At 49.5% G+C, this 20,949-nt stretch overlaps 1 protein-coding gene across 1 annotated transcript in view; it reads right to left on the minus strand.

Annotated features, from left to right (window-relative positions):
- Positions 1-496: 496 nt before the first annotated feature.
- Positions 497-20,949, minus strand: part of Ndrg1 (N-myc downstream regulated 1) — a 43,877-nt gene continuing 23,424 nt past the window's right edge. Inside the window, exons 4-16 of the mRNA XM_057792436.1 lie at positions 18,970-19,075; positions 16,969-17,089; positions 14,099-14,161; positions 13,331-13,391; positions 12,030-12,116; positions 10,779-10,835; positions 8,880-8,983; positions 7,410-7,466; positions 6,614-6,665; positions 5,872-5,919; positions 4,725-4,760; positions 4,225-4,276; positions 497-2,332 (exon numbers count right to left, since the gene is read on the minus strand). Coding sequence (XP_057648419.1) covers positions 2,091-2,332; positions 4,225-4,276; positions 4,725-4,760; positions 5,872-5,919; positions 6,614-6,665; positions 7,410-7,466; positions 8,880-8,983; positions 10,779-10,835; positions 12,030-12,116; positions 13,331-13,391; positions 14,099-14,161; positions 16,969-17,089; positions 18,970-19,075 — 1,086 coding nt within the window. The 3' untranslated portion in view covers positions 497-2,090. The remainder of the gene's footprint in view (positions 2,333-4,224; positions 4,277-4,724; positions 4,761-5,871; positions 5,920-6,613; positions 6,666-7,409; positions 7,467-8,879; positions 8,984-10,778; positions 10,836-12,029; positions 12,117-13,330; positions 13,392-14,098; positions 14,162-16,968; positions 17,090-18,969; positions 19,076-20,949) is intronic.

The raw sequence follows: 20,949 nt of genomic DNA on the forward strand, positions 1-20,949 counted from the left end.
CAGATGTTTATGTCAGGGATTCTGGCATAGCCACAGAAAACTGACTGAAACTAACTACACATAGTCTATAGATTTTACAAGAACTACAAAATGCTTAATAAAGTGAGGAGTTAAAGCGTTTTCCTCTCATCACTATGGTGACCTGCTATGGGATGCCTAGTGTGGCCAGGCTGACTATACAGGGGGTTCCTTAGTACAGAAAAAGATGTGTCTGTCAGTTTGCATAGAAATGGTGATTGTTTAGATATATTGGGCTAAAGGGATGTAATATGTAAATTACCTTCACCTGTTTCTTCTTTCTTCAGTATTACTACCTGAAGTTTAGGAACCCGTATGACTGACAGTGCCATTTCTACTGGCCAGTACCAGTCTGTGGCAAAGAGCTCCAACAGTAAGGGGCACACAGGGGCTCTGAGTGTCAAGGGTAAAGCTCCACCCCTTCCTGTTTCACAGTGTCTCACACACCCTCACAGGGAAGGAAGGAAAAGACACAAGCCACTGCAAAGTTACAAATTTATTGGTCTGGAAATAAATACAAACATGTCATTAAGAAACTGCCCTGGAAAGACGTGTACAATGGTTTCTTGTCCTCTTTCAGGGACACTGTTCTGGATCCCCGATCTTCCTATACAAGGCTGGAGGAAGATTCCATGGTAGGAGTTGGTGGGTAAACTGGTCCTTGCCTCCCATGCCGCCTATAGAGTGTGACTACCTTCTTCTAGCAAGTCCAAGGTCCTGGAACTTGCCAGGCCTTGATAACTGACTCCCAACGGTCTGATCTGACCACATTTCCTATAGGGAAGTCCACGATTAGCCATGGTGAGAATCAAAAGACAGTAGTACAGGGCGTGGGCATTAGGCTGGCATTGCCACTAACCCGGTCAGCAGGAGGGGCAGGAAGAGGGGCAGCAGGAGAGGCAAGTGAGTTCCCATGGAATGTACAGCTTCTGGAACCACCTCTCAGCCCATCCCCCACCAGAGTACATGGTTTACCCTGAAGAACCAGCAATGGGCCAGTTGAGAGATATTTAGCTATTAAGCTTAGAGCCAACCCCCCAGATGTCAACAAAGGTAGATGAAGCTTGACTCGGTCACACAGAATTCCAGCTCACAGGCTGGCGTTCACTGAAATCACACCCACCAGATTCTAGCACTTGGGTTCTTCTATTAATCACCCAATCCTATACCTACTGCAACCCCAGCCCTTCCCAGTTTAGAGACTCATCCCAGACAAGGATCATTGTCACCTGTTGAGTTCTCTGTCTCAAGGAATGCAACTACAAATCAAAACCACCTTCCCCGGGGACAAAGGTGTTACCCACTCATTCACACTGTGCGATGGGAGCCAAGGACAGTGGGGCAGATAGGCTGTGGGGCAGGAGTCTTAAACCACTGTGGCGCCCAATATTTGCTGGATAGCTTTCTTTACATAGCCCTGTCTTTTTTTTTTGTTGTTTGTTTTAACCAGTCTCCCCTGCAAATTAAAAGGTTGTCAGAAAAACAGGCTGTGGGTTTTGGCATCCAGAACTTTAAATCCAATTCCTTCAAGTGAACTGTGTGGAGTTGGTTTCTTCTACCTGCTCTAGATCCCGCCTCTTTCCCTCCTCATCTTGTTTTTCCTTCTTAAAATAAGACTCCCAACTTCCCTGCCTCACTCCCCTTTCAAATCAGAAATAAGTCCTTGTTTCCAGGAATGAGTTTAGTGGGGGAGGAAACAGGAAGCAGGGGGGAGGGGCTGGCAAAATGCCCATGAACCAGGATGCTGCTGGTTCAGCCTGGGCTTGGGGCCAGGCAGTGTTACAGATCTACTTTTCTTAGTTTTGGCAGTTTGGTGTCTGAGGATAGAGAGAGGGGCCACCAGGGCCACTTGCTAGCAGAACAGAACTCTGAACTGCTTTTTCCTTTGTCCACCACCACCCACTCTGGTCCCGGGTAGCAGCCTGAACAGCTTGGGTCTGCCACCGCCAGAGTTCATTTGTAGAAAAGCAGCTTTGGATTAATACCGCATTAGCACAGGGTGGCGGGTGACAGGCAGGGGTTGAGTGCTAAGGGAGAGCCCACCAGTCCAGGACGACTGATGCGCAGACTGCCTAGCAGGACACTTCCATCGACTTGGGCCCGGCATTGTTTCCGGTGGCACCCGAGTTAGGGGTGATGTTGAGGCGGGCATCTTCACTGGTGTGGGAGCGGCTCCGGGACCCCTCGCTGGTGTGTGAGCGGCTGCGGGGGCCCTCGCTGGTATGGGAGCGACTGCGGGGGCCCTCCAGGGATGTAACGCTGGATCCAGAGGCTGTGCGGGACCGCATCAGGCGGGTCATGCTGGCAGAGGGCACTGGAAACATAGAACACAATGTGGTTAGGCTATGGGACGCCTCTACAGGTATGGGACCGTAGCCCTGTCTGAGCCATGGTGTCCTTCTAAGAACCCAAATGAGCTCCCTTTCCTTATTATTTTCATTCTTGGGGCTTCTATGCCACTAACAAAGAGCCTAGATGTGGGAAAGGCATACAATGATCACATGGCAAGAGACCAGAGCCATTATGCATATGAGCCACAGTTTGTTATGTGCTTCTTAGCCGGGTGGCTGCGGGAGAGTCACTTCTGAAGCTTTCCTGTGCCTGTCTGCAAAATGAAGACCTCCCTGTGGTCATAGAACCTTCTCTGCAACATACTGTTAGGAGGTAGAACTTGGAGGCCAGCAAGGCCTCTGCCCATCCCAGGGAGGACCCAAGGTCTCACCACATGGTTCCTGTGGAGACGTTAGCAGTCTGTCTACCTTCTAAGATCCTGCTAGCTCTCAAGCTCCAGCAAGACTCCAACTGCCCATGCCACAGCAGGGGACTGACAGAATAGGATAGAACAAAATGATCCTCACCCTGTCTGGACCAAATCCATGCCGGAATACACAACAAACAGGCTGTGATATACACCCAGCAAGGGAAACTGGACTACCCGACAGCTTTCACCCATTTCCACTAGGGAAAGCATGCTGGGTGGAGGAGGGGGTCCACAGGCAAATGTGTTCTGTTGGTGGATGGACAGCTGGGGACATGGACCTTATCTGAGGCACTCACATCAGGCTGCCTCACTGTGTCTTGCTGAGAAGCAAGTGTGGGTGAAGGCCCATGGGGAATTTATAGTGCTTCACCAAATAGGTCCATCTGTTTCTAAATGGGTGGGTGGTGTAGGGAAGAAACACGAGGTTAGACTTTTCCAGTTAAGAAGGTCGCATGGACGGTAACTCTAAGCAGCAGGCAGGAAGAGCCTCATGAACTGCTTTGGGCCAGAACCGGAACCAACACGTCAATCAACCAGTGTCAACCAAGGCAACCCAGCCAAACCTGTGTGTCCTGGTCACAGCTTGGCACTTCTGAAAAAAGAGGCCTCATGGATGACACACTCTAAGCTTGAAACGGGAAGAAAAAAGTCCCTAAAGCAGGCTGCTCAGTCCTTAAGTTCCCTAACTTAATGATCTAGCAAAAAGGTGTGATGCTTTTGGTCTCAGGCACTCTGGTCTCTGTTACATGGAGCTGGGGCTTCACCAGCTTTTGGGCCCTCCCATGTAGGATTATTGTGATGGTTAAAGGAAGGGAGTTGGAAGATGTACTTATCTTCCTCTCCACCTTTGCTATAACTCTGCTCTTTTGAGCAAGCATGTCAAAAATAGGGGCATTCCTTGTTCATCTGTTGGCCATTGTTTTTTGAAGGAGAGGGGGATTTAAAAGGATAGTCATAGCTTAGTATAGCGGTTCTTCTCTGTAATCCTAGTACTTGGAAAACTGAAGAAGGAAGATATTATGAGTTCAAGACCAGCCTGACCATTAGGGATATTCTGTCTCACTCCTGCCCCCAAATAATCATTAAATGATTCTCACGCAAAACTAAATAAATGTTGGATCCACTGTTCATGCATATATAATGGCGTCTCATTTAACGGTCTGGATACACGATGAGGTCTCCTGAGACCACACTGCTCAGAGACGCTGTCACCATCTTAGTTGTGTCAATGTCCTATGTGATGTGTGCTGCATGGAAACCAAATTGGTGACTGATTCATTCCTCATTCAGCCGTGTGTGGTTGTGATGGCTCCTTTCTCAGACCTGCCTAAATGCTTGAGAACTAAAGCCACCCTAGATGACAGAGCCCCCTCCACCCGCCCCATGCCGCTAGCTGTGACATTACCATCCCCACATCTGCCTGGTGCCCAAGGTGCCATACTCACTGTATCCCATGCCCTGCACAAAGTACTTGAAGGCCTCAGCAAGCTTGGCAGGCTGTAGGAAAAAGAGAATATGCGGTCAGTTTCTGGAGGTCAGTCATCATAGGCCACCTATTTCTGCAAGCCAGAGCTCTGTCCAAGACACAGCCACCACATTTTGGTGTCATAGTCTCTCTGTCCCTCTATTCTGGGCTTGAGCTCCCAGTAGCCCCTAGCTAGATGGAGCAAGACAACCAAGATTCTGACCCCACGGCCAAGCCAGGTTTATCTGGCAAATCTCTTAAGCCTGTGGACCTCAGAGTTACCCAATCCCCCAAAGCTGCTTGATAGAGATCTAGTAAATCCAGTTATAAAGCACATTTTATGAGACTATATGCATAAACTGCCATTAGATGCCACACAGAGGGAGTGGGGAAAAGGGAGTTCTTAGGTCACAAAGGTACACATGCCCCCACCAGTGGGAGGTGACAGGTGTTGAGTGAGAAAGTCACAGTTTCACTCACCTGAGAGATCTGCGGGAGGCCGCCACAGTCTGCCATCTAGAAGGGAGGGAGGCTGGTTAGCACTGAACACCTAGATCACAGTCTGTGCTCTGCCCCTGGATTACCCACCCGACTCTGCTCTGAGTAGGTTGACTGTGGTGGGGTGCTGCTGTTGACTGTAATCCATTATCTTCCTTGGGAACTACTCCTTGAAGCTTACACACAGCAACAAACCCCTACAGACCACTCCATGTAACCCCTAAAAGCATACCTGGCTCATCTACGTCATTTAGGAAGCCAGGGCAGCTTATGGAACTTTCAAGATCCTGGCCTCCAGAGTATACCAGTGGGGAGATCCTCAGGAAAGAGCCTGAGCCTGTGCCACAACCCAGGCACAGCTGCCACTCACAGGTGGCTTTAGGGGTGCAAACAGCCCTGACTGCATGCTGTGGGATTTCTGCCGAACTCTAACCCAGCGCAAGGTAGCAATCACACTGAACTCAGGAGACACTGCCAGAGGAGGCCGCCTGCCGAGCCTCGCACCCTCTCACTACACAGGGGTGTGGTGTATCCCCTGGTGCAGGGATGTCCTTGCCCCATCCTAGGAAAAGGAGTTCTGGTCCTGTGTCCCAGTCTATCTTCCCCCAGCTGCATGTACAGAAGTATGTAGCCCCCCTGCAGTATGGTCCCCCCTGCAGTATGGTCCCCCCTGCAGTATGGTCCCCCTGCAGTATGGTCCCCCCTGCAGTATGGTCCCCCTGCAGTATGGTCCCCCCTGCAGTATGGTCCCCCTGCAGTATGGTCCCCAGAATGAACCACTTTGTTTTGCAACCTCAAATTGGCTCCAAGCTTGCTTGCTTCCTTAACTAACTCCCTGTCTCCATGTATCCTTTCCTTCTTCCCTTTCAGAGGCAGGATCTCAAGTATGGTCTAGGCTAGCCTAGAAAAAAAAAAAAAGGTTGTGTCATCTGGGAGGGCCTCAAAGTTGAGATCCTCCTGCCTCTGCCTCTGGAGTGCTGGGAATACCGGGATATGCATGACACCCAACTTCAAATCCTTACTTTCAAGGTTCTAACAACAGTCCTGTGCTTCAACTAGCTCAGCTCAGGTCTGAAAACATTTGGAGGCCTCTAAACTATGCCAGCTGCAGACCCGCTGTTGCTCATACCTTGAGCAGGGTGGTCTTCGTAGGGTCCAACTTGGAGTTGCATTCCACCTGCACAAGAGGAAAGACTAGGTAAGTGCTTGACTCATAGCTGAAGTCAGGAGTACCCTGGTCTCCCCTGTACTCCGCCCCACCACCTGGAACACCCCTGTCCCCTCAGTCATGAAGAAAGAAGGTGGGCATTGGTTGGTTTGTTAAACACATGTGATTTTGGAGCCTGGCCCTGCCATGACTAGCTCTGCGACCGGGAGACAAGTCAAGCAGGTTGCATCCAGCTCTGTGGAGCACTGGAGAGGCAGAGCAACGGTCTGGACTCTTGAGTAACAACCTCATGTCACACATCTCCCCAGGTGTCAGGATATCAGAAAGCAGGCCATCCTCTCTGTGTCTCCCTAGCACTGCAGGTGGAAATTGGAGGGGAAACTGAGGCAGAAAGCTCTGTATAACCCAGCTGCCGGCATTGTTTTTCTGCTAAGGGAAAAGCCCACCTGTTGCCAAGACTGAGGGAGAACGCCTAGCCGTGAAACCTAGCCTTAATCCTGCCATGTAGATGAGGTGCCCATGGAAAGCAAGAGGGCAGGAGAGGCAGGTGGCAGGGCAGCCAGAACTGGGGGTCACGCTGAGAAGCTGACCTGAGCTCTGCTCCAAGGCTGGCATGGCATTTAAACAATATCCTTGCATTGGGAGGGAAAAACAGGGAGACTCATACAGATGAGCATCCAGGGTCTGCTGAACTGATACCTACCACAGCATCCACGGCAGGAGAGTTGTCCCCAACCACTAGCAGAGCAGGGCACCTGCACAGGAAAGGGAAAGAGGAGTCATCCCAGGATCCAGCTCCAGGTTCCCACATGCTAGACTCTGGGCTGCAGCAGGATTCTAAAAGGCTACTTAGGTTTCCTAGCACCTTTAGCATCTCGATGTCCCTACGCTACCATCCTCTGTTTTGAACTTTGAGTAGAGTGGGCTAGCAGGTTTTCTATCTTGGTAAAAAAAAAAAAATTCAGCCCAATAATTCCTGTGTCTTATTGCTTTCATTCCAATGCACCCTCTGTCTGGGGAAGGAGGAATAGGAATTTTCCAGGGATTAAGATGAACAAAAAAAAAAAAAAAAAAAAAAAACATCTGGCTGAATGACAAAGAAAATGACACATAGAAAGACACCATCACTGCCAGTAGAATGTGTCAGCTGCAACCACTGATTACAAGATACATAGAACTCTCTTATGCCAGGTCATGTATCTTTCATCTCTAGGCTTTGGGAAGCACAGCCTAACTCGGCCACTGGTGCTGAATGTGCTTAACAGAGGCAGTCAGCCTCCTGATTCAAAGGCTCCAGTTATGATCGCAAACTCCCTGCTCCAATGTTGACTCCAGCTACACAAGGAGAGGTTCAAGTCAGATCGCTTGGGTAAGAAATAGCCATCTCTCCCAAAGTGTTCTGCCCTACGAGGGCATTTCTGACACTCAGCAGAAGCCTGAACCAGCATCCCTGAGTGGAGCATGATTGTCTGGCCACAGAGGGGAAGGAAGCCACTCACTGCAGGGTGACGGTGTGGGTTCCAGGCATTGGCCTCTCAATCTCCAGGTCCCGTCGGCTGTAGACAACATGCACATTGTTAGCACTGGCAGACCTGTCCCAGGAGCCACTCCCACCATGCCAGTATTGGAGATCCCACCTGAGACCATTCTAGAAGAAGACCCACAGATCATCTTTATGAGGTCATGTAGCTCTCAAGACCCCAGGACCACTCAGTGTCCACAGAAGTAGTTAAGAGTCAGCAGGTCTCATCTGTTTCTAATGAAGCCTTCCTCATTTTTCCTGGAATTTATCGGTGTTAATATTATTTCTACAGGAAAACAAAGCAGGTCTAGGTGTCCCTGCCTCCCCTTCCCCCTAGCTAGAGCCCCCACCTACCACCCACCATTGCAAAATCTCCTCCTGGCATCCCTCCTCTCCCCTCCTAACTGGAGGCTGTCTCCAGCAGTTCTGAAGCCTCAACACAAGAAGCCATCTCTAAACTTAAATCTGCTCTCTATGTGTCCCACTGTGCTAGCAGAGGTCTAGGCTGGACCTGGTCCCTGCATGAGAACACTTGACCCCTCTGCCCTCTGAAGTTCTGAGACCAAAGCCAGCATTGCAGAATTCAAATCATACCATGCCATTTCCTAGCTGTGTGACCCTGAGAAGAACACTAAACCTTTCAGTGCTTTGCTTCCTCTCAGGAAATGGTCTCAGTAACAGCCCCTTTCCATTGGTTGCTGTGCAGGCACGAGTTCATTCCTGTGATTCCCACTGTCCAGCCCATCCCCCCTCTTCTTGGTACCAATTTGCATCTTCAGACAGCAGTGAGAATGCCACAGGTCTCCTGCACTGAGATGCTGACAGGATTGCAAAAAGGGCATCAAAGCCCATGAGAGATGCTAAGGTCATTGCAAATGCAAACTCACTGCGAGGAGGTTAAGTCCTAGGCCCTGTCCTAGGTTAGATGCATGCAAGGCTCACTCCTAGCCCCTGTGCTGGAAATGCAGCAGAGGTGCCTCTGCAGGCTGCATGAGTGCGCCTTCCAGAACCTGTCACTGATGCTAATAACCCTGTGTAGTCCCCTCCCCAGAAAAGCTCCGAACAAGGTCTTCAAGTTTCCCAGCAACCTCTAGAGTTCTACATGCCCACAGTATTTCGCTCTGTTGCCCAGGTCTACCCACAGCAGGTTTTACTCTTAGTCAGCCTTGGGCACAGGCTTCAACTCTCCACCCTGACTGCTCAGCTGGGTCCTATTCACCTCAGCTGGGTCCCACAGTCTGGATAGAAGCATCAGACAGATCCTGGCAGAGTCACTCAGTGCTAAGGATCAGGCAGCATCCACCCAGCCATCGTCCTCCTCGGACACCACTCTACTAACCTACAGCTGTACAGCCCTGACCTTCACTTCCACTGCAGGCCTGCTGCAGGAGGCAGATGAGGACCCCAGTTAGACATGGCCAAGGCACCCCTGCCCAAGGGCTCTTACCTGTTGTAGGCGCTGATGAACAGGTGTAGGTTGCTGGGGTTCATATCATTGAGGATGTGCTGGCGGTAAGTGTGCACCACCTCCACGTTGTTGTGCATCTCCTCCTGTAGGGACAGAGGGAAAGGCTTGTCATCGCTCAAGCCACAGCGGTAGGGAGGAAGAGCATGGCGGAGGCAGAGACAACTGTGATCTAGGTTCATGGCATGTCTGTGGTGGTCAGTGAAAACTATTGAGTGGCAGCAATGGGCACTCAGAGGATTCCACCAGGGAGGCCCAGCTTTCCCTCAGTAACCTCATCTAAACTCAGGATTCCTGCTTCACGGTAGACCTCTGAGCAACCTGTTCCTGTCACTTATAGGATCAGAAGGAACCTTTGTCAGCAAGGAGGCTAAGCCATGACAAAGACACCTGGGGGTCTGACCAAAATGAACAGCTCCAACTTGGAGGCATCAGCCAGCCTTCAGGGACTTGAGGACAGTCTGAACTGTGTGATGATACCCTCAGGTTGCTCTGAGTCATTTCAGTTACAAGCCCAGGGTGACACCAAAGCAAAGAGGGATGTTTTCTGCTGCCCTAAAACTCAGGGGGCATCAAAGTGTCATCACACTCATTACCTCAGCAGCAGAGAATGCCCCATTCAGTAAAGCGGTGCATCATGGAGTCTGGGCAACCAAGGGGCTTTCCAGACATTGAACTTGAATGTGAGCCAAAAGTATACATCCTCTCTCAGGGCTGCTGGCTCTGGGTGAGGCCAGCAATGTGACCCCAGACAGAGGCAAAGACCAGACCTCCTACCAGGACACTGCAAGGATGCCTGCTCTGTCTTCAGCCCATGAAAGAACTAAGCAAGGCCAGAGGCTTAGGAAGGCAGATGCTGCAGCCAAACCCACAAGTTCAAATCCCAGTCATGCGTCTCCTGGCTTGGGAGACCTTACACGAGTCACCCAGTGTCTGGTCTACATTTTCCCACCTCAAACTGGAATGAATGTATGGTCATGGAGCTTTGGAGCCAATTCTGTGAGCTAATCCCTGACAAATACTGGAGATGGGGCCCCACATAGACAAGAAGCTGATCCCAGAGCCATGGACACTGCAGACTTCATTCATAACAGCCCCAAACTATTACAAATAAAGGCCCAGCACAGGTCAATAGAAAAGCTACGGTATGTCCACTGAGTGAAGTATTACACAGTGCCAAATGGATGATGGCGTCCAAAAACGTAAGTAGCTTCTAACGTAATCATGCTACGGCCACAGAGAAGAGAGTATGGGACTCAAGAACAAATCTAGAGTGACAGAGAGCAAACCAAAGGTGCCTGGGAGGTGAAGAGGTTCAAGGATACAAGGGGGTGTGTGAAGGACACTTCTGCTGTCTTAGTCACTCTGAGGGCTGTCGGATTTGATCATATATATGTCGCACATTGTGCGTCAACAAAGACAGGTTATCAAGAAGCTCCACCCCGGCTGAGGAGCCATTGGCTGTTGATGGTTGCTGGAGGGAAGGAAGGGGATCAGTTTTCTTCAAGGATGGTGCCCCAGGTAGGCTGCCCATGCCAGCAAATAGCCCTATACTCTTGCTTATAATAGCAGCACCAGTAGGATTTAGTAATTTTTAAAAATGCACACATTAAATTGGGAGGAAAAGCTGAAGGGGAAAAACTCAGGGTACATTTGATCAAAAGACCTTGTACATATGTATGAAATTCTCCAAAGGGGGTCGGTAGAAAGCAGTGTGAATGGCTTGCTTACTGTGAGCCGATATTACACAATTCACAGACTCCAGCCTGGGTCACCCCTTGATTGTACCTTGTATGTGCCACCTGCCCATGTGGCCATCCTGTGCTGGGTGCCACATGGTTAACTGCTCATCGAGGACAGCAAGACACCCCCACCACTCACCTTGCCAAAGAGGTGGGACACGACCATGTCTGGCAGGGCTTGGGTCCATCCTGAGATCTGTGGAGGGAGAATGAAGAAAAATTGTTGGCATCTGGAACTCAGCAGTAGAGAAAGAAAGTCAGCCAGCCCAGGGCCCTCGGGACAGAGTAGCACCTGGCTCCCTGAGCCTCACCCAGGTCGCCATGACAGCCTGGCCAGAGCTTGGCTCTGGGATGGGTGCCACAGACCAATTTACTGCAGACCTGCTCACTAGCTTAGCACTATTGAGAGGTAAGGGGGAACTTTTAAAAGGTTGAGGCCCACAGTAGGCCTCCAGGGCAGTGAGGTAGTTTATTTTATTTCTGCCACCAGCCACAAGCTGGCCTGCTGCCATGACTTGGTCTTGCCACAGGGACCAAACCCTCCAAACCCGTGAGTCCACACAAACCTTCCCTCAGCAGAAGCTACAGAGCACCAGGCTGGCTGAAGGCCCTGAACCTCAGGTCTCTTGGCTATAACTGGAGGTGTAAAAAACCATGCCATCAGGACATAGCAAGGCTTCCACAGTAAGGATCCAATAAGGCAGCCTGGCATTTACTCCTGGCATACCAAAGCCCCTAGGTATGTCCGTCCCTCTGGCCTTGACAGGCATGGGGAATTCAATGAAACCACAGCCTGTCTCAGCTGGAGGTCAGTGCCCCAGCTGTCCTTGCTTGGCTCGGAACAGCTGAGCAGCAGTCAAGTGGGCACAAATGGAATGTCCCTCTCTCGGCTGGAAAATAAAATCAAAACCAGGGAGGAGGCTTTGTTTTTGGCTGCCCTACAGGCAGGGACAGGACTATCAATGCTTTAGGAAGACCCACAGTATCTAGTGGACAGGAAGGGGGGTGGGTACAGCTCATGCCCGCTTCCTCAACAGCTGCCCATACTAACAAAACCACCATCCCAATCAGAGACCAATCACTCCAGCCAGAGCAGCTTTATTCCACCCTGATTGGAAGCTCCTCCCTATCCTTGGAAATCACTGGGGACTTCACAGGAAAAAGAAAAGCAATCATTATTAAAAAAAAAAAGTCAACAGACTCAACAGGGACCCTTGGGACAGCAGCCAGGGCAGAGTTACTTAGCTCATCTGAGCAGCAGCAAATGGTTGCTAGCCTAAACAGGGCCAAGGAAGGTTTGCTCTCTTCGGCGGTGGGGAAAGGGACTAGTGGGGCCAACCTAAGGGGAGGCTGGGACCCCACCTGCCTGCCTTGCCCTGCCAAGTCTCACCTTGGAGGCAGCCCAGTCCATCCAGCCTTCCGCACAGGGGTTCACATTCATGAGCACGAGGCCCTCCACCATCTCAGGGTTGTTGAGCTGCAATCAGAGACACAACGTGAGCTATAACACTAAAGAGAGAAAAACACTGAGGCTTTGAAGCCAACAACGGGGGGAACTTGGAGCAGGTGTGGATGGCCCCTGGCCTTGTCAGTGCAGAACGGAGGGACTAGCTCAGGCAAAAGTGGATCAGGTCCTCACAAGAGCAGAAGGAAGAAGCCGCAGAAGAAGAAAGAACGCACTTACACTTTGAGGACCTGTCAATCATGTCCCTTCACCTCACAGAGCCTCGGCTATCTCAGATGTCAGTGGTGCAACAACCCAGCCACACTAGAGTGAGAAGGGCCCAGGAATGCCCTCTGGCTCTGTTACCTGGAATGCGTATGTATTTAGGACTCTAAGACCCATCCAGCATCTACTCGAAGCTGAGGCCCAAGGTCTTTGCAGTTTGACAGTATGCCTGAGCACTATCGAGGTGCTGCACTTAGCAGGCATCAAAATACCTTGCGTTGGATGACATGAACCACTTTAAGGAAACTGGCAAAGTCACAAAGGCTACCCATAGTGCCAGTAGTGGGCATGCCACATTTATGTGTCTGACTCTTACGTAGACTCTATCAGGATCCCAGAGGACCTGGGTTACAAAACCCTGAGCTAACACAATGCAGGATCAGAGGAAGCTATGAGTGGGAAACCATCCATATTTCCTGCTCAGGAAAAAAGGCCAGTGACCCTGTCTACCAGTGGTATTTCATCTGTTAGCATGAAAGGATGAGGTGCAGGAACAGGTACCCATGTGGCACATGCCACAATGGCCCCAGTGGCTCTCCCTGGGGAAATGGAAGCACAGCTCATTTCCTTTTCCTGTTTGTTTTTTTAACACTTTTAAAATTTTATTCATTATTTATTTGTGGGTCTGTGTGTGGATCACATACATGAGTGTGCAGATAGATACACAGAGCATAACCATGCAGAAGCCAGGGCAAGGCACAGGAGTCTATCTCTGTTTCTCTCCACTGTGTTCCCTTGAGACAGTCTCTCATCAAATAGGAAGCTCACCTTTTAGGCTAGGCTGGCCAGCCAGAGACCTCTCCAGAGTCTACCTATCTCCAATCCACTTCATACTGAGGTTACAGGCACCCCAGGCCTCAAGTCTCTACACTTGCATGATAACACTCTTTCCTACTGAGCTAGCTCCCCGACACCTAAATAATTTTTTAAAATATAATTTTACAAACTGTAGAGAAACTTACTGCAAAGCGGGTCAGGATGTAGGCACCAGCTCCTGTCCCCATGCCAATGACACTCTTGAGTCTAGAAACCAAACAGACATTCAGGTTGCTGAAGGGAGACATGATAGAGCCCCTGCTTACCCCTATCAGTTTCCCTCGTTTGCTCTGAAGAGCTCTGCCCCTTAGATATCTTTGCTGAGGATGCCAACAAGCTAGCTCATGCCATGAAAGGCAGGCGGCCCTGATGGGCCCTCCAAGTCCAGAGCTGTGACCTAAGGAGCCTCATCCGTCTTGCTCCTTTCCCCCTTGCTGCAGCCAGGCTTAGAGATGCCAAGCGTTTACAGGAAGCCCCATGAAGAATTTGCCTCACCCCACTTCCATGCTTTATTCTGGACTCTGAAACTTGGAGTGAGAACAAATTGGGGAGCCATGGGGTTTAACCCTAGGAGAGGCTGCAATGAGAATGGAAAGGGAGCTTGCAGGGGCACAATGAGAGTCTGGAGACAGAAGCCAAGCTCTCGAGAATACTATTCCAGAAGGTTCTATGGGATAAGAAAGCAAGGATGGAGTGGGCATTGGGGCCACTCAAGAAGCAAGACTATGGTCATAGGACAAAGAGGGATGCTGAGCTGGGAGAAGCAGTGGGTACCAGCCGCAGCAAGCTTCTTTTTGGACTCATCTGAGAATTCCAACCTGTATTTTAGTGGTCAGGCTAAGGAAGAGAAGGAGGCCAGCAGCTTCCCTTCTGACCAAGTTGACACGCTTAGAAGAAAAGTCCCTGGCTCTTACCCAAACTGGTGAAGGACTCCAGGAAGCATTTCAGCCAGCTGGTCCATTGAGGGGTACATGTACCTGTGAGAGACACGGAGAGACAGATATTGAGAGCCCAGACCCTTGAAGAAACAAGTTATCCGCATCGGGATATTCTGAAAGCCCAGACACCAGGTGGCCCTTTCACGGAGCAATACAGGCATCCACTGTGTGAGGACACTCCCCCCTAACCCTGCAGCTTCCTCTGCCTCGGTCCTACATGAGTCTTATCAGCTACTTGTGAATCACTTGGCCATCTAGACTCAGAAGATGACAAGCTGGGAGATCTGTCCTATCTCTGATGAATTTCAGGGAAAAGATGCTGGGAACAGATACAACACAGATCACATGGCATCTCACAGCTGTGCGTGATGTCAGGAAGAAGGATCTGAACCCATCCAGTAGTTCTGGATGGGCACATAGGTCAGGCCCTCTGTGGGGAAAGGGGCTCATGGGAGCCTAGAAGACAGATAATACGAAGACTCGGGTCAACAGAAAAAAGTGTAATGGGTAACCTAAGTTAGGAAAGGACACCAGGGAGGACATGGATGCTGGGAGGATACGAGAGCAAAGGGAGCCACTCCGTTCAAATGGTCAGGAAGGGCTTCCTAGAGGAAATGATGTTGAGACAGTGTCAAGCCCAGTGGGGAAATGGATCCTCCACAGGGAATGCATGTGGAGGACTCAGAAAGAGCTGAAAGGAGCTCAAATGGTGTGACTTTACTTAACTGGAGCCAGTTTTAGGGAAAGGAGCAAGGACATGGGGGCTGCTTTGAGAGTGGTCATACCTCAGCTTGGACTCTCGCAAGTACAAAATGGAAAAGCCATCTAACTACGAAGGATTCCACTTCCTGTCAGCTTCCTGGGGCTGGATAGACAAGAGATGAGTGGCAGATTCCCAAACAGGAAGTAGATCCCAAAAGGGAGGAGACAGCCACTTATCCCCAATCCTGCTTTGGTGACAACCAAGACAGGGAGTGTCACCTAGTCTCAACTTCAGAGGGCAGGGGGAAGCCACTTCCTGTTCCAACATGTTCTTTCTACCTCAGGCACACTGAAGTCGCCTGGTAAACTTGGGGGGGCACACACCTTACATCTCAATCTGTAGATAAACTTCACATTTTTCTCTGAGAAAGGCAAGCCTAGGAGCATCATGAGGCTTCACTTGGGGAGTAAGAGCCTCCGCATGACACCCCCCACCCAATCTTGCAGACACTTGTCCAGGCTGACTTAGCGGAGAAAGCCCTGGTATTGTCAGCTGATTAAGAGTTCACTGTACCCCATTGTTGAACAAGTTCTTTAGGCCTGGGCCTGACCCTGAGGGGCTAGATGTCCCTTCCCTTTGCTGATAAAAGTTGAAAGAACTGGAATCAGTGACAAAAGAGGGCATCTGTACCCTGGACAAGGAGATTGACCAGAGACAGAAGCCTCCAGTGCAGACCAGAAGTGAAGCCCAACTTTCTATCTCTACTGTATGGCCTTTCATAAGCTCTGAAGCCCTCTCCATGCCTTAGCATCTTCACCAAGAATAAGCTAATAACTCCAGCCATAGACTACTGGCTGATAAAAATTTGTCATTGGGAAGCATGGCAGTGGTCATGTCCCTCCCTCCCCTTTTCCTTTTCCCTGTCTAGGGTTTCTCTACTGCCCCTTTGGGTCTGCACAGGAGAGACACAACTGTCTCAAGCCAGCCTAGCTCGTATGTGGAGTCAGGGTTTACTGGACACAGTATCTCCATCTTGACAGAGGAGGAATCCTGAAGAATGAGGGCAGCCACACCATGTTACAATGTATCCCATTAAATAGGGCTGGAGAGATTGCTCAGCAGTTGTTACAATGTATCCCATTAAATAGGACTGGAGAGATTGCTCAGCAGTTGTTACAATGTATCCCATTAAATAGGGCTGGAGAGATTGCTCAGCAGTTGTTACAATGTATCCCATCAAATAGGACTGGAGAGATTGCTCAGCGGTTGTTACAATGTATCCCACCAAATAGAGCTGGAGAGCTTGCTCAGCGGTTGTTACAATGTATCCCACCAAATAGGGCTGGAGAGATTGCTCAGCGGTTGTTACAATGTATCCCACCAAATAGGGCTGGAGAGATTGTTCAATGGTTAAAGCTCTTGCCCCACACCATGTTACAATATATCCCATCAAATAGGGCTAGAGAAATTGCTCAATGGTTAGAGCTCTTGCCACACAAGCATGAGAACCAGGGTTTGGATCCTGAGAAACTCTGCAAATCCTGAGAAAGCATGGTGGCCTGCCTGTAATTCCAGCCACAGAGGGTGGAGACAGGGCATCCGTAAAGCAAAGCAGCTAGGGAGATTAACCATTATTAGTGAACTCAGGTTTCTATCAAACCCTGACTCAATGAATAAAGTAGACTTGGGAGTGATTCCCCAAATCAACTTTGGTTATCTACACATAAATGTACATAAATGCACATGCACCCACACATATAAAAATGTATACGCACATAAGTGCACAGCACATATACACAAATGGAAAAAGGAACAAGTTAAAGGGTAAATGGCATGTTAAACACACGGTAGCCATAAAAAATTGTTGAAATAAGCTATATTGTTTTGGGTTTTCTTTCTTTCTTTTCTTTATAAAAAAACTTTTTTGGAGATGGTTTTGTAATGAGCCCAAACTAACTTCAAACTAGTGAACCTCTGCCTCAGCTTCTTAAGCACTACGATTCCATGTACGTGTCACCATGCTCAGCTTAGAAATAATAAATCTAGTATTTTTACCATAGCTAATTTTTATTTTATGTTGATTGACATTTCCCACTCCACCTGCACCCCCACCTGCTCCTAGGGTGAAGGTCTCTGCTCTTACCCCACTGGGAAGGAAGGGGCACCATCCTGTTGCCCAGGGGCATCCACATGGCAGACAGCAAAATGTTGTGTGATCTCCTGCATGTCCTCAGAGTTGAAGAGGGGGTTGTAGCAGGTCTTGTCTGCAGGACATGAGAAAGAAGTTAGGAGAGGGGGCTACAGCAAAGCACACTCAGTTACTCCTTCACTTAGCAGCCACAGGGCAGAGCTCCCAAGAATGTGTGCCTCTATGAGTTCGAGGCTAACCTGGTCTACACACAGTTCTAGACCACAGTTTCACATACTGAAACCCTGTCTCAAAGAAAGATACAATTCTTCCCACCTCACCCCCAGGTCTCCCTCTGGTAACAGAGGCAGGAAGAAGTCAGAGCTAAGATCTGGTATAGGGTAGAACTGAGTGGGCTTTAAGTTCCTTGATTCGTCCTCTAAGGCATGATCACCATGGGGCTAGTATAAGGAATAACGACTTCTCTGGGACTTCCAGGCTGTAGGATCTAGGACATCTTTTAAGGCACACATGATTTTCAAACAAGAAGTATCCACTTGAATCTCCCGGAATGACCCCTCCATACACACACTTGCTAGGGGTCTGATGCAAAAACAGCCAGCTGTGTAACTGAGACTGCCCTTGAATTCCTGATCTTTATGCCTCTACCCATAAGGACTGGGACTACAGAGAGCTGCACCACCACCACCACACCTGGCTTTTTGTTGTTTTCTGTAGCTCAGGTGGACCTGTAACTTACTATGTAGTCTAGGTTGTCTCCAACTCGCAATGATCCCTTGCCTCAGCTTCCCAAATGCTGGGATGACAAGCATAGGCCGTCAAGTCTGTTACTTCCTGTCATCTTAAAAGTCAATGAGCCAACACTCACTACAACACTGTGTATAACACAGTTAAGTTCAAAGAGCCCTAATACCCACCATCCAGTGTGGTGATTTGAATAAAAACGGCCCCCACATGCTCATGTAGTTGAATGCATAGTCATCAGGAAGTGGGACTATTTTAAAAGATTAGAAGAATTTGGGAGTGGTCTTGTTGGAGTAGGTGTGGCCTTAGGGGAAGCTTAGGGGAAGGAATGTGTCACTGGGGGTGGGCTTTGAGGTTTCAAAAGTGCTAGCCAGGCCAAGTCTCTCTCTCTCTCTCTCTCTCTCTCTCTCTCTCTCTCTCTCTCTCTCTCTCTCTCTCTTCCCTGCAGATCAGGATGTAGCACTCAGCTAATTCTCCAACACCACTCCTGCCTGCCTCCATGCTCCCTGCCATGACCATGGACCAAGTCTCTAAAACTGTAGGCAAGCTCTCAACTAAATGCTTTTTTTCCTAAGAGTTGCCTTGGTCATGGCATCTCTTCACAGCAATGGAACAGTGACTTGGACATAAGCTGGTGCTGGAAGTGGGGTATTGCTATACAGGCCTGACCATGATATTTGCTGAAGAAATACAGACTAACAAGTATTGTTTCTATTCAGTAGGATTCAGAAGTGAAGTACTGCCAAAGTCCACAGCACATAAAAATCTTGAAAGCATGGACAAGACCAGTCATGAGCCAATCGTAAAGGACCACACACTGAAGGGGTGTGCTTATGTGAGAGTCTAGAGACATATAGGAGACAGAGTGTCCTCAGCAGGGCTGGAGAGTGTGGGAGATCTGAGCAGGGGAGAGAGGGTTCAAGGCTTCTTCTCAGAGTCACTATAGTGTCCTAAAGATGTTTATGCTGATGGCTGCACAGCTCTGTGGTGATATCGAAGTTTGATGCACGCATTTTTTAAGTCACTATAACAGGTTGTTAGGTGGCAGAGTCACTTGCTTCCTATCTCCAGAGCATCCTGTACTAATAGCTTTGGACCACACACAGTGTGACTCAGGATTTTCCAGGCTAAGGCAGGAGTTCCTTCTGGAATAGCTCCAAGAAGTCCCAAAAGCTGAAAGAGAAGCTGACTACCACCAGCCCTCCCTCACTGGCATTTCCCTCCCCAGGTAACTGGGCTCGCCAAACTCACGGTTCATGCCAATGTCGTGATACGTGAGAATGACTGGACGGTTGCCCTTGGGGGTCCCACACAGTGTGACGTGCAGGGATCCATGGAGAGTCTCAATGTCCTGCTCCTGAGGAGAGATCACAGACAGAGGCTCATCAGGTGAGATTCACAGCAGCAGTGTGGCTGATGCATTGGCGGTGAACACCTGCTATGCTCCCAGCTGTTCTGAGGATGCCCCAAGTACACACTCCTTTGGTCACCCAGAGCTCTGCACTGGCAACGGGAGATGTCTGAGGCCAAACGAGGTAGGGAAGGGAAGAGAAAGGGAGGGGAGGGCATGGGAGGGGAGGAGAAGGGAAGGGAGGAGAAGAGGAGGGAAGGGAAGGGAAGGGAAGGGAAGGGAAGGGAAGGGAAGGGAAGGGAGTGCAAAGCAAAGTTGTGTCAGGAAGCAGAGGACAGGGCGCCTGGGAGGTTGTGTACCACTCTCCAGGGACAGGTGGCCCCAGCCACCCTCCCTGAAAAGGACTTTGTTTTCTGCATCTGGCATGAGCTTCCTTGATTTTCTGTTCCTGGGTCTCCTCTATCCAACAGGCAATAAATACTTGTTTATTTGAGGTTTCCTAGAAGTCACTCCCATTTCAAAGGACAACCTCAGTTTCCTGTGGGAACACACAATATGGTATTTTGAGTAAGAATGGACTCCATAGGCTCAAATATTTGAATGCTAAATCAGCAGGAAATGGAACTCATTAATAGGATTAGAATTAGGAAATTAGGAGGCATGGCCTTGTTGGAAAACCACTGGGGAGCCGGGCGATGGTGGTGCACACCTTTAATCCCAGCACTTGGGAGGCAGAGGCAGGTGGATCTCTGTGAGTTCGAGACCAGCCTGGTCTACAGAGCTAGTTCCAGGACAGGCTCCAAAGCCACAGAGAAACCCTGTCTCGAAAAACCAAAAAAAAAAGAAAAAGAAAAAAAAAAAGAAAATCACTGGGGGTGGGCTTTGAGGCTTTCAAAAGCTGGCAAATGGCTTCCTATTGGTCTTTCTTTCTCCTGCTCCCTGTCCCATCCCTTGGCCTGTGGATCAGCTACTGGTCCACCACCATATGCACTGCTGTGTTCCTTGCCATGATGATAATGGACTAAGCATCTGAAACTGTAAACTAGCCCCAAATAAATGCTTGCGTTTTGTTTGTTTGTTTTAATACAAGTTGCCTTAGTTGTGGTGTCTCTTCACAGCAATAGAACAGTAGTAACACACACACACACACACACACACAAAGCAGTGGCTCCCTTGACTCTAGCATCTGTTGATGTTCTCCCTTCTTGTTTCACAGGCTGAGGTCAATTCCCACCTTGCACCTCTCAAATGTCATGTAATATTAGATGATACCAACCAGAGCCAACCTCACTCACTTTGTCAAGTTGGGTAACAGACTTGACCCAACAAAGCTTACCTAGCAGTCATCCTATAACCACAAGGCAAAGGTTTGCTTGAATTAAGCCATCATCCAAGGGATGATAAAGGCAGAAAGAAGCCTCAGCAGAGCAGCCACCTCCTGGGGCTGCCAGTTTGGTGGGCTAACAACTTCCCATTCTGAATTGACCACAGAACCTACAGTGGTCCACCCAAATCCCTTCTCTTTCCTGCTCCACTCTGAGGCCAGTCCTCAGTAATCCATAGTCCTCCCCATGCATTCCCATGAAAGCAAAGAACATGTCTATCCTTCTGCCCTCAAGAAGACAGGTTCTATCTTGGTTCCAAGCCATTGTCTTCTGAACCTCCCGTGTAGATGGTTGTGAGCCTCGATGACCTTCTGTGACCCTGCCTTTGTTCCATGCTGTCTGTCCTCTTTGCTGTCAATCAAGGCTTCTGAGGACCCAAGACACACATCTCCCAGGAGCAACAGCTTCCTCCTTAGATGTGGTTAGCTCTTGGCTGCCCTCCCTAGGTCATCTAGGGACATTGAGGCCTTCCTAGTAGCTGGAGCATTTCTCTCC

The sequence above is a fragment of the Chionomys nivalis genome, chromosome 17, assembly GCF_950005125.1.
Source record: "Chionomys nivalis chromosome 17, mChiNiv1.1, whole genome shotgun sequence".
Lineage (NCBI taxonomy): Eukaryota > Metazoa > Chordata > Mammalia > Rodentia > Cricetidae > Chionomys > Chionomys nivalis.